General features: G+C 43.0%; 1 protein-coding gene across 1 annotated transcript; it reads left to right on the top strand.

Annotated features, from left to right (window-relative positions):
* Positions 1-3,225: 3,225 nt before the first annotated feature.
* Positions 3,226-12,642, top strand: LOC311108086 (adenylate kinase 7-like; the record flags this gene model as incomplete). The annotated part of the gene is made up of 18 exons (XM_084150728.1): positions 3,226-3,312; positions 3,415-3,573; positions 7,685-7,799; positions 8,350-8,444; positions 8,542-8,652; positions 8,745-8,828; positions 8,924-9,012; positions 9,140-9,230; positions 9,367-9,444; positions 9,641-9,790; positions 10,074-10,202; positions 10,448-10,553; positions 10,734-10,862; positions 11,006-11,071; positions 11,156-11,353; positions 11,548-11,768; positions 12,081-12,239; positions 12,607-12,642. The coding sequence occupies 18 exons, from the start codon at positions 3,226-3,228 to the stop codon at positions 12,640-12,642; spliced, it is 2,103 nt and encodes a 700-aa protein (XP_084006854.1).
* Between the last annotated feature and the right edge of the window lie 202 nt (positions 12,643-12,844).

Here is a 12,844-nt window from a genome sequence, read left to right on the forward strand (position 1 = left end):
TATCGACTTACTATTGACTTACTATCGACTCGTAGTGCAGCCCAACCAGCCACGCAAAACAGTCTTGAGTGGCAACAAATCTGCACAATGATCTGATTCACTTTACAAACACCTACTCCTTTCAACACACCCACTCGCCCATACTCCGGGCGCCATATTGGGCTGCAGCCAGTGGCGGCACCTGAAAAAATTCTCAGGGGGGGGCAATTTTTCTGATGATTTAGGTGACCTACACACATTTTAAAAAAGATATGTCCAGCAACAACATGAAGACAGGGGCAGCATATAAGTCAAAACTGATATACACATTACTTGCTTCAAAAAGGCCTCATGGTTGAATTGGAAATATGTGCACCTGAGCATAATTCACAACAAGCAAGCAGGAGCTTTTGATAGAGGCTACTGAAAACATTGATGCAAGTTATTGGTAATAAGACATTTTTATAGACTTCCATATTCTGCCCTCTTGTATAGATTTGTGAAAATGAACAGTGATAGACATTTTGCCTGAAAACAGAATTTGAAAATAATTTCTAGAAAAGGTAAACACAGCTATCTGTATGGCTTTGTAAAAAATGAACAACCATATTCTGGCCAATTGTATGGATTTGTAAATATGATGATGTCTCCTTTCATGCATACATTTTCAAATAAAGCTCTGCTTTGAGAAAGATCGAATGATATTGTTTAATCTTACCTTATGGCCTGCACACTGCTTGTGAAGCTGTCGAGGGCACGTTTGATGAAGACAGCATCGATGTCCTTCTTCTGTAGCTTCTGGTACAGAATGTCGACGTGGGGCATGATTTTGTGAAAAAGCCCCAGGAAAAAAATAAAATCTTCTTGCTATCTATGTACCTCAGCACAAGCACCAGCTGTGTCTGTGTACAAACGTCCATGGTCTCGTCAGCTTGGATAGCTACGAAGTTCGCCGACTTCACCTCCTCCACAATATGTTCCGTCATGACCGCTAGCATACACTCCAGTAGCTCGTTTTGAATGGTCTTTGATGTGCCCTTGAAAACTTTAGCATTTTTAAGATGGTCATCAAACACCTCATCTAATTGTGCCACAAAGTTGACAAGTCCAAGAAAAATACCAGTGTTGGTGGAGCCCTCCGTTTCATCTTTGCCTCGCAAAGCTAACTCAAACACTCCGCAAAACTTCACACACTGGATTAGCCGGCTGAGGATGTGGCGGTTCTTGCTAACCTCATCGTTGTGGCAGCGGACAGCTAGCTGTATCTCTCATCCAGTTGAGTGGCAATGTTCACTCTCCCCAAAGCAGACAATCTGAAACAGCTATCCATGTGGGTCTTTGACAGCTCATGTTTCTTAATCTTTTCTGAAAGATGGTGCATGTCCGTTACACCAGTCGCTGTCCAAGCGGTGCTGTCTGCCGTGCCGCCTTCAGGGTGAAAGAGTAAGCAGGGGTAGCAGAAGACTGCATTAGCTACATCGCAGCCTGCTAGCCAGGTTTTTCGTTCGTACCAATTTTTGGAAAATCCTAGGGTGTAGGACTTTCCCCCTTTAGTAGAAACCTGTTGAATTATTAAATTTGGTCTGGGAGGTCCTAATTGTTTCGTTGCCAATTTATCTTGATTTGTTCGCAGACAAAAATGAACTTCTTTCAAAGAGACAATCGAGTTGCACTGAACGCTAGCAATCTTGACAGTAGTACGTGAATTGATTGACGCTGCTACCCACTCTTTTCTTAGTTATGTTCATGGTTATGTTACGTATGACGAAAGCGCGTAAGTGCAAGCCCTCCCGGAACCCATAGAGATTGTATTGAAAGCTCTGATATTTGAAAAAAAAAAAATTTTACATGAGAGTCTGAGAGACTTCTGGGGCGATTTTCAACCTGACTGAAATCGCCCCAAAACGGGCGGGGCCATTTGAAGCACGACTTTAGCCTGATTGGACATTTAGTGGCAGATCAGACGTCTAGATTAGAACACTGAAAACTACTGTTGCCGTGATATAATTGATTAGAAAAAAAATCCCTTCCTTTTCCCGTTTGGCAGTGCGTCGCCCATATCGCCCTAATGAACACACCGCCCCTGGCTGCAGCTACCCATACTTGCCTTTGGGTGGTGGACTATTCTTGATACACATGGGAAACTGTTGAGTGTGAAAAACCCAGGAGCATTGCACACACTCAAACCGGTGCGCCTGGCACCAACTACCATACCCCGTTCAAAGGCATTTAAATATTTTTGATTGAAATTGATTTAACAGGTGACATCAATAAGGGTTCGTAGCTTTCACCTGGTCAGTCTATGTCATGGAAATGGCAGTCTATGTCATGGAAATGTCAGTCTATGTCGTGGAAATGTCAGTCTATGTCATGGAAAATACCCTCAAATTAAAGCTGATAGTCTATACTTTAACGTCATAGTATCATTTCAAATCCAAAGTGCTGAAGTACAGAGCCAAAACAACAACAAAAAATGTCACTCTCCCAATGCTTTTGGAGCTCACTGTATAATAGCCTACAGTCACCTGTCCTATTGTGAATTGCATTAATATCAACACTATTCGTAACAGAGTAGTTTAAAAGACTAGTTGTGGTGGGTTTTGGAGGAAGACCCTGAATAGTCGAGGAAGACTTACTGTAAATCACCAAACAATCAACCCCCTTCCCACAGAGGAAGAGAACTGATTAAGGCATTTATCATTCACATGACAGGACACAACAGAGAGTTACTAGGTAGAAGTCATGAGGAGAGTTTTATTATGTGACTGACAAAAATAGCAAATATTTTACACCACAACTGGAGAACAAGTGCTATCTTCTGCCAAAATACCCTGTGTAAAAAGTTTACATTTAGGATTAGTTTTATACTATCCCAGGTATTCCTTAAAGAGGTAGGGTTTCAAGTGTCTCCGGAAGTGGTGAGTGACTCCGCTGTCCTGGCGTCGTGAGGGAGGTTGTTCCACCATTGGGGGTGCCAGAACAGCGAACAGTTTTGACTGGGCTGAGCATTTATGCATTAACATTTATGCATTGCATTTGTTATATTATGAAATGTGCATTGAACTAACTGCATGAAGTCTTTCTTATCTCTATTTTATAATTTTTATTTTATTTACCGGTATCTGAGCAAGATGCTTCTGGTGCTCAGTCATTGCTCATTGCTCACGTTTGCAAATGCACTTATTTAATTGGCTGAGGCGATGTTAGCAACCGCAAAGCGTGCATCTTTCCCCAGCAACGGGAAACATGGCGGACGAAAAGAAAGAAAGTTACCGAACTAAACGAGTTTTCGTCAACAATATTGAACAATATTCATCTAAATGTATCGCAAAGGTAAAGTAGCAAAAATATCTTTGTATCGGCGTTTGATGTGGTGAAATATTACATAATGTAGCTGACAATGTTTTTGTTTACACTTTTTGCGACTGTGTATAGTTTCTGTCAACCTGCATAGTTGGCGGCTCCTTGGAGGAGGCAGAAGAGGATGGTCCCCCTGCGGATGAGCTTACACTGCAAGATGGGACTTTTCAAATTGTTGGAACTATCTCTAACAACGACGGGGAAAACCCCAGTTTTGCATTAGAATGTTATACAGTGAGTATACTTAATAACCCACTATAAACTGGGTGGTTCGAGCCCTGAATGCTGATTGTCACGGGTATGACAAAACATTTATTTTTAAACATTTATTTTTAAACTGCTCTTATTACGTTGGTAACCAGTTTACAATAGCAATAAGGCACCTCAGGGGTTTGTGGTATATGGCCTTCGGAAAGTATTCAGACCCCTTGACGTTTCCACATTTTGTTAGGTTGGAGCCTTATTCTACCGCATAATGACAAACAAAAGCAGGTTTTTATAAATGTTTGCTATTTTATAAAAAAATTGAAATATCACATTTACATAAGTATTCAGACCCTTTACTCAGTACTATGTTGGAGCACCTTTGGCAGCGATTACAGCCTCAAGTCTTCTTGGGTATGACGCTACAAGCCTGTTACACCTGTATTTGGGGATTTTCTCCCATTCTTCTCATCAGATCCTCTCAAGCTCTGTCAGGTTGGATGGGGAGCGTTGCTGCCCAGCTATTTTCAGGTCTCTTCAGAGATGTTCGATCGGGTTCAAGTCCGGGCTCTGGCTGGGCCACTCAAGGACATTCAGAGACATGCCCCGAAACCACTCTTGGCTTAGGGTTGTTGTCCTGTTGGAAGGTGAACCTTCACCCAAGTCTGAGGTCCTGAACGCTCTGGAGCAGGTTTTCATCAAGGATCTCTCTGTACTTTGCTTTGTTCATCTTTCCCTCGATCCTGACTAGTCTCCCAGTCCCTGCCGCTGAAAAACATCCCCACAGCATGATGCTGCCACCACCATGCTTCACCGTAGGGATGGTGCCAGGTTTCCTCCAGACGTGACGCTTGGCATTCAGGCCAAATAATTTAATCTTTGTTTCATCAGACCAGAGAATCTTGTTTCTCATGGTCTGAGAGTCCTTTAGGTGCCTTTTGGCAAACTCCAAGTGGGCTGTAATATAATATAATATGCCATTTAGCAGACGCTTTTATCCAAAGCGACTTACAGTCGTGCCTGCATACATTTTTGTGTATGGGTGGTCCCAGGGATCGAACCCACTACCTTGGCGTTACAAGCGCCGTGCTCTACCAGCTGAGATACAGAGGACTTTTACTGATGAGTGGCTTCTGTCTGGCCACTCTACCATAAAGGCCTGAATTGTGGAGCGCTGCAGAGAATGATGGAGGCCACTGTGTTCTTGGGACCTTCAATGCTGCAGACATTTTTTGGTACACTTCCCCCAGATCTGTGTCTCGACACAATCCTGTCTCGGAGCTCTACGGACAATCCAGGCACTCCGCATTGTGTTATGCATAAGAACAGAAAAAAGCTTCTGGATATCAGGACAGCGATTACTCACCTCGTACTGGACGAAGATTTTTTCTTTAACGAGTCAGACGTGAAGGATTTACTTCAGACACCTGACAAGGCCCAAATCCCCGCCATTCGGAGACAGAGATATCGGGAACGTAGGTCAGGGATCTTGTAAGGATCCGCCGGCGAGGGGGTAATTTTCCTCTACCATGTCCTATTAGCCAACGTACAATCATTGGATAACAAAATAGACGAGCTACGATCACAAATATCCTACCAACGGGACATTAAAAACTGTAATATCTTACGTTTCACCGAGTCGTGGCTGAACGACGACATGGATAACATACAGCTGGTGAGGTTTACGCTGCATAGGGAAGATGGAACAGCCACCTCCGGTAAGACAAGGTGTGGCGGTCTGTGTATATTTGTAAACAACAGCTGGTGCACAACATCTAATATCAAGGATGTCTCGAGGCTTTGCTCGCCTGAGGTAGAGTATCTCATGAAAAGCTGTAGACCACACTATTTACCAAGAGAGTTTTCATCTATATTTTTCGTAGCTGTCTATTTACCACCACAAACCGATGCTGGCACTAAGACCGCACTCAATGAGCTGTATAAGGCCATAAGCAAACAGGAAAACGCTCATCCAGAGGCGGCGCTCCTAGTGGCCAGGGACTTTAATGCAGGGAAACTTAAATCCATTTTACCAAATTTCTACCAGCATGTTAAATGTGCAACCAGAGGAAAAAAAACTCTAGACCACCTTTACTCCACACACAGAGACGCATACAAAGCTCTCCCTCGCCCTCCATTTGGCAAATATGACCATAATTCTATCCTCCTGATTCCTGCTTACAAAATCTAAAGCAGGAAGCACCAGTGACTCGGTCAATAAAGAAGTGGTCAGATGACGCAGATGCTAAGCTACAGGACTGTTTTGCTAGCACAGACTGGAATATGTTCCAGGATTCTTCCGATGGCATTAAGGAGTACACCACATCAGTCACTGGCTTCATCAATAAGTGCATCAATGACGTCGTCCCCACAGTGACCGTACGTACATACCCCAACCAGAAGCAATGGATTACAGGCAACATCTGCACTGAGCTAAAGGGTAGAGTTGCCGCTTTCAAGGAGCGGGACTCTAACCTGGACACTTATAAGAAATCCCGCTATACCCTCCGACAAACCATCAAACAGGCAAAGCGTAAATACAGAACTAAGATTGAATCGTACTACACTGGCTTTCGACGCTCGTCGGATGTGGCCGGGCTTGCAAACTATTACAGACTACTAAGGGAATCACAGCCACAAGCTGCCCAGTGACACGAGCCGACCAGACGAGCTAAATTACTTCTATGCTCGCTTTGAGGCAAGCAACACTGAAGCATGCATGAGAGCACCAGCTGTTCCGGATGACTGTGTGATCACGCTCTCCGTAGCCGATGTGAGTAAGACTTTTAAACAGGTCAACATTCACAAGGCCGCAGGGCCAGACAGATTACCAGGACATGTGCTGTACTCCGAGCATGCACTGACCAATTTGCAAGTGTCTTCACTGACATTTTCAACCTGTCTCTGACTGAGTCTGTAATACCAACATGTTTCAAGCAGACCACCATAGTCCCTGTGCTCAAGAACATTAAGGTAACCTGCCTAAATGACTACAGACCCCTAGCACTCACATCTGTAGCCATGAAGTGCTTTGAAAGGCTGGTCACCAACAAACTATCATGGTCCAAACATTTTCATGTACGTCATTTAGCAGACGCTCTTATCCAGAGCGACTTACAGTCAGTGAGTGCATACACTTTTTTTTTTCCTTTTTTTTTTCATACTGGCCCCCCGTGGGAAACGAACCCACAACCCTGGCGTTGCAAACGCCATGCTCTACCAACTGAGCTTCATCCCTGCCGGCCATTCCCTCCCCTACCCTGGACGACGCTGGGCCAATTGTGCGCCTCCCCATGGGTCTCCCGGTCGCGGCCGGCTATGACAGAGCCTGGATTCGAACCAGGATCTCTAGTGGCACAGCTTGCACTGCCTTAGACCACTGCGCCACTCGGGAGGCATCATCTATCATCTATCATCTATCAGCTACACACCAAGACAGTCGTGAAGAGGGCACGACAAAGCCTATTCCCCCTCAGGAGACTGAAAAGATTTGGCATGGGTTCTACAGCTGCACGATCGAGAGCATCCTGACTGGTTGCATCACTGCTTGGTATGGCAACTGCTCGGCCTCCGACCGCAAGGCGCTAAAGAGGGTAGTGCATACGGCCCAGTACATCACTGGGAACAAGCTTCCTGCCATCCAGGACCTCTATACCAGGCGGTGTCAGAGGAAGGCCCTAGAAATTGTCAAAGACTCCAGCCACCCAAGTCATAGACTGTTCTCTCTGCTACCACACGGCAAGCGATACCGAAGCGCAAAGTGTAGGTCCAAAATGCTTCTTAACAGCTTCTACTCCCAAGCCATAAGACTCCTGAACAACTAATCAAATGGCTACCTGGACTATTTGCATCCCCCCCCCCCCCCCCCCTCGCTGCTGTTAATTTACTGCTGCTCTTTAATTATTTATTCTTTTTTTTTTATCATAAATTTTTTACTTAACACTTATTTTTCTTAACTGCATTGTTGGTTAAGGGCTTGTAAGCATTTCACTGTAAGGTCTACACCTGTTGAATTCGGCGCATGTGGCAAATACAATTTGATTTGATTTGATATAACAAAACACTTCATCATTCAGCACTATGCAAAGGCATGCAATTTTCATCTACGCCTGTCATTGACATCTTTCCATTTCCATTCCAGTCACAGAACCGAGATCAGCTCCTGCCAAGGCTATTGGAATGTGATGTGGTGGTTTACAATATCTCTGAAAATGCAACAGCAGAGCTGATAGATGAGGCAACTTGGGCCATTTCAGGTGGGCTATGGACCAGTGTTGGATGAAACCGTCATGATACATTCACTCTCAGATAGGGCTGTCAGAGTTAATCAGTTAACTTTTTGCAATTTTAGTGCACTATTTTTTTTTTATTGTGATTAAGCGCATTGTCTGAAGGCGTTGAAAATACACTGGAAAAATCCAAAATACATAATCTATACAGCTAAAAACAACAATGCAATGTCAAAACAAGTTGACATTGAGGTTAAAAGTGAGCTTTATCAATTTGCCGGATTTTAAAAACCATTACTTTGGACAAAATAAAGATGTCAATATTCTTGTAATGTATTTTGTATTTTAAAAAAATCTTAAATTACAGCTCAATTTGAGCAAATTCAGAATGTGATTAATTGTGATTAATCACAGCAATTCCTGCGATTAACTAGATGTTATTTTTTACGTTTGACAGCCCTACTCAGACTGTCATATTGTCTCACTGGACCTTTTTGAGTTACTTTGCATATACTGCATGGCCTCTAGCCTACTGCACCTACAGTAAGATGATGCCTCCTCTTCCTTTATGCTACAGCTCTTCACTCAGATATTGAGAGTTTTGCGTCTCAGAAGGTATTCATTTTGATATCGTCAGTCATGACCTGGGCAATGAGCAAGCCAGCAGATCCTGTAAGTTTCTATTCCAATTCTTATGTAGCCTAATCACTATATAATGAATGTGTCAATTCACTTTTCTGAATATTCCTCATATCTTTTCTGTCCTTAGAATGACCCAGAGATTCCTCTGACAGAGGACGACTACAGGAGGAAAAGACATCATCCTAACTTCAAGGAGCACGCCAACGCAGAGAAAACGGTGCTCAAGCTGGGCAAAACTGTAAGTGTACTGGGCAGGGCAAATGTCAGCAACAACAAAAACAACAACAAAAACAACGGCAAAAACAACAACTCTTTTTATTGGCCATCCAGAAAAAGTCCAAGCTGTCCAGTTATGTTGTGGCAGCAGGTGCTCAGTATGGAATGGGAGAAAACCTCCTCCACTACTTCTTCAAGGTACATCTGAACTAATTAACTGAGACATTATTATTCTATGAAGGCTTCGATGGATGTTTTCTATCTCACTCTTTCCTCTGGCTCCAATCCTCAAGGCGTCTTGGTTGGGGGAGATTGCAAGAGTTCCTGTTTTTGGGCCTGGCACAAATGTTATCCCTACCATTCATGTCAACGACCTTGCAGGGTTTGTATTTTTCAATGTGTCCATTCCATTGTCTTGATGTTCAATTATTGCTTATTTAAGGGTATCTGCCAGAGTTTGGGTAAAAATGAATACTAATTCTGTAATATTGTCTACTTCTGTCTACAAGGGTTATTCAGAATGTAATCGACCACAAGCCAAAGATACATTATTTCATCGCTGTGGATGATTCCAATAACACTTTTGAGGATATTGTGAAGGTAAATAGGTTAAGCCAGACAGACATCTTGTTGATCATTTCAAGTTTATTGGTAAAGTTGTTGCATTTCTTTCTTTTTAAATAGATTTGTAGATCTACAAAATGGTTGGTGTTGTTTTCTGTATCCCCCCTGCTAGATAATAAGCTTTGTGCTCGGTCCAGGGAAGATCAAGAAAGTCCCCAAGGAGGAGGCCTACCTCACCAATGCTCTGACGGTCTGTCTGTTTTGATCCCCCATCTCAGGTTAAGGAAAGCTAATTCAGAAATGACCGTTGTCAGTTGCAGCATATCTTCACTAGCCTGGTCCCAGATCTGTCTGTGCAGTCTTGGTTGACCAATGGGAAATTGGCAGAACAGCAGTAGGTCCGGGTCTGGTCAATGTTGGAGCATCAATTTCACCTTGTTTTCCAGAACGCTGATGTGGATCACCTGAGTGTCAACCTGCGGATAGAGCCAATCTTTCTGAAGGAAACCTTCAACCTTCAATGGGTGTCGGAGGCTGGCATCATTGATAACATCAACGGCGTGGTGGAGGAATACAAACTGTTGAGACTACTACTGGTGAGGGACCAGACATACTACTGTATGTTTACCTCTTCTGTTCTTAGCTAAGGTCTGAATGGATTTTCCCAGCACCAATTTAGAATCTGAACGTGTGTATTGTCTCTTATTGGAAGGAAAGCTTCGTTACACAGAAATACAGAGAATGTGTACCATGTTTAGGTTTATAGATAGATTATAGATTATAGATAGTGTCATTATATTATTTTCTATGATATTATATACTCATATTCAAGCCATAAATGGTTAAAATATTTAACATGCTCTTTTGTTTTCCCATCAGCCCATCAGAATCTGTCTCTTGGGTCCTCCAGCGGTGGGGAAGAGCACTGTGGCAGAGACACTGTGTAAACATTACAAACTGCACCACATCAAGCTCCAAGAGGTCATTGATGAGAAGATGCAACATCTGGTCAGGAAAAGCAAAGGCATTACGCTTGTATAGCACTTCATATTTATTCTCTTGTAAAATAGGAAATACCTCCCCCTTGTGGTAGTTCAAAAGAAATGCACCCCTGTTATTTTCTGATATTACAGGTCTCTCTGTACTATACACTTACACTCTACAGTATCAATAGGTGTGTGAACCATTTTGTAAAACAATATCTTACAATATATTAATTAAGGTATTCATTTGAGTTGCTCATTATATGTCAGGAGGAGGCTGTGAATGGGGCTGAGCAGGAGGGAGAGAGTGAAGAGGCGGTCAGTAACGCTCAGGACCAACTGGACTCTCTGAAGGACAGCATGGAGCAAAATGAAGGTGTGTTAATATTCCACAGTTGTTCCTGAAAGCATGTTTGTAGATGTCATTTAGACTCCGCCCCTCATCTCTATCATTTGTTCGATTTCCTATTATGAAGATGTTTCTTTTGTTACATTGTTTTCAAAAATGTCTGAAACAGTGTTAGTGATTTCATAAATGTCATCATTATTCTTGCAGGTCGCCTGAGCGACAGGCTTGTTTACCGTATCATGCGTGATAAGCTGAACTCCACGCCTTGCAGGAACCATGGCTTCGTCCTTGACGGCTTCCCCAAGTCCTACGATCAGGCCAAGGAGATCTTCTATGGTTAACATAAATCAAATTAACATTATTTACAATTGAAACATTGAAGATATTGCAAAATAACCTTCTCATTGGAACTATTGTTTCCAAACTCCACACTGACCGTTGTCATCCTGCTTGGTCTCTTAAACACTGATGTTTTCCAGATGAAGACATGGAACCGGATTATCCCAGGTCCAAAATGCCTGCCTACAACAAGAAGATCATTCCTGGTAAGTAATTGTTAATATATATGTTACACTGAATTGCACAGTATTGCAGGGCAATTATTGATCCCCCGTCTGTCTGTTTTGCAGAGTTCATTTTCTCCCTGGAGGCATCTGATGACTTCTTAAAGGAGCGGGTGCAGAACCTACCTGAGAGTGTGGCAGAGAAGATGCGCTACTCTAAAGACGAGTACCTTAGCCGACTGAAGAAATATAGAAAAGCCAACGTGGAAGATGAAACGGTTCTGAACTACTTTGACGAGCTGGAGATTCACCCAGAGCACATTGGTAAGGCCGAAAAACTGGAGATACTGATTTACCAAAAGAGAATAATGCGATGGATAAGGTCATTTTGAAACCCTAATATTCAACTTAATTATCAGAACCGGTGTATAGTAATTGTAGTAAATAGTGATTGAATAGAACTTAACGCATTGAGAGGAAGTCTGTCAGTCTTTCATAGTCTGATGTCTGTCTGTCAGAGGTGAACAATGCCGTCGACCCTGAATATGGTGCTGTGATGGAGAAGATCACCAGGCTGGTGGGGCATCCCAGGAACTACGGACCCACCCCTGAGGAGAGAGAGGAGATGGAGAGGAAGTCCGCAGAGGAGACAGCACAGCGCCTGGTACTGGAGACAGCAGACTGGAAGAGGAGGGAGGCTGAGACCGCTGCCAAGATGGCCGCACAGCTAGAGGAGTGGGTAAGAGCAGGGCTGCATCAGAAGTAGTATGCCATAATGTGAATAGGGTGCCATTACAGGAAACATCTCTCTCACATTACTCATTGAGATTTGATTCCATTTTGGAATCCTTATAGGCTCATCTCCATATTGCTTACCCCTATCCAGTCCTCTCAGATCTATAAACTCTTAAAACCACTCTTTGTATACCATGGAAGAGTGGGCCACCAGCAACAACGTAAACCATGGAACTGTAGTTTTAGTTTAGCGGAGTTTACGTACGTTGTGTGTGTGTGTGTGTGTGTGTGTGTGTGTGTGTGTGTGTGTCTCTAGAACCGTCACGTGACTGAGGTGAAGAGGCAGGAACGTGAGCTGCTGGTGGCTCGCTCCGCCCCCTTGAGGAACTACCTGATGAGTTACGTAATGCCCTCTCTCACCGAGGGCATGATGGAGTGCTGCAAGGCCAAGCCAGACGACCCGGTAGACTTCCTGGTAATGTTATTATTCCATTTGTTTAGATATTTTTTTATTTAATAAACTTTATTAATCCCACAAAGAGAAAATCAGACTTGTCACCAGCAAGGGACATACAGAAACAATATACTGTACACTCATACATCAGAGACCAGTAGACAGAGCACTGATGAGTGAAATAACATAGACCCATGTCTTCCATAGAAGCAAATGGATTCAATAGGGTAGTAGCCTACTTCTACTCTTCAATTATACTTCAAGAATAAATGAATGTGGATTGTTGTCAGGTACCGAAGTAGCTAGGCCTACAGTAAAGAAGCGTTTTCAACCGAATTGTCCTTTTTTGTTTCTTCTAAATACTACATTTTGTGTTTATCTATTTCAGGCTGAATATCTCCTCCGGAACAATTCACAAGATTAGTGTGATGTGGTTAACACCTTCCAAACGTCTGAGACCTTGTTCGACTGGTATTATAAATGTTTTGTCATGACAGTGTTCTGCGTTGATCAAGTCTGCCTTGTTTATTTTCCCCGCAAGAAATAATCAAATCTATTCCTCTATTTGGAGGAATTCTTGTAAAGATCATTTTATGAATATAATGATTTTCAACAAAAAAAATGCT

This window comes from Coregonus lavaretus (genome assembly GCF_964263955.1).
Source record: "Coregonus lavaretus genome assembly, chromosome: 33".
Lineage (NCBI taxonomy): Eukaryota > Metazoa > Chordata > Actinopteri > Salmoniformes > Salmonidae > Coregonus > Coregonus lavaretus.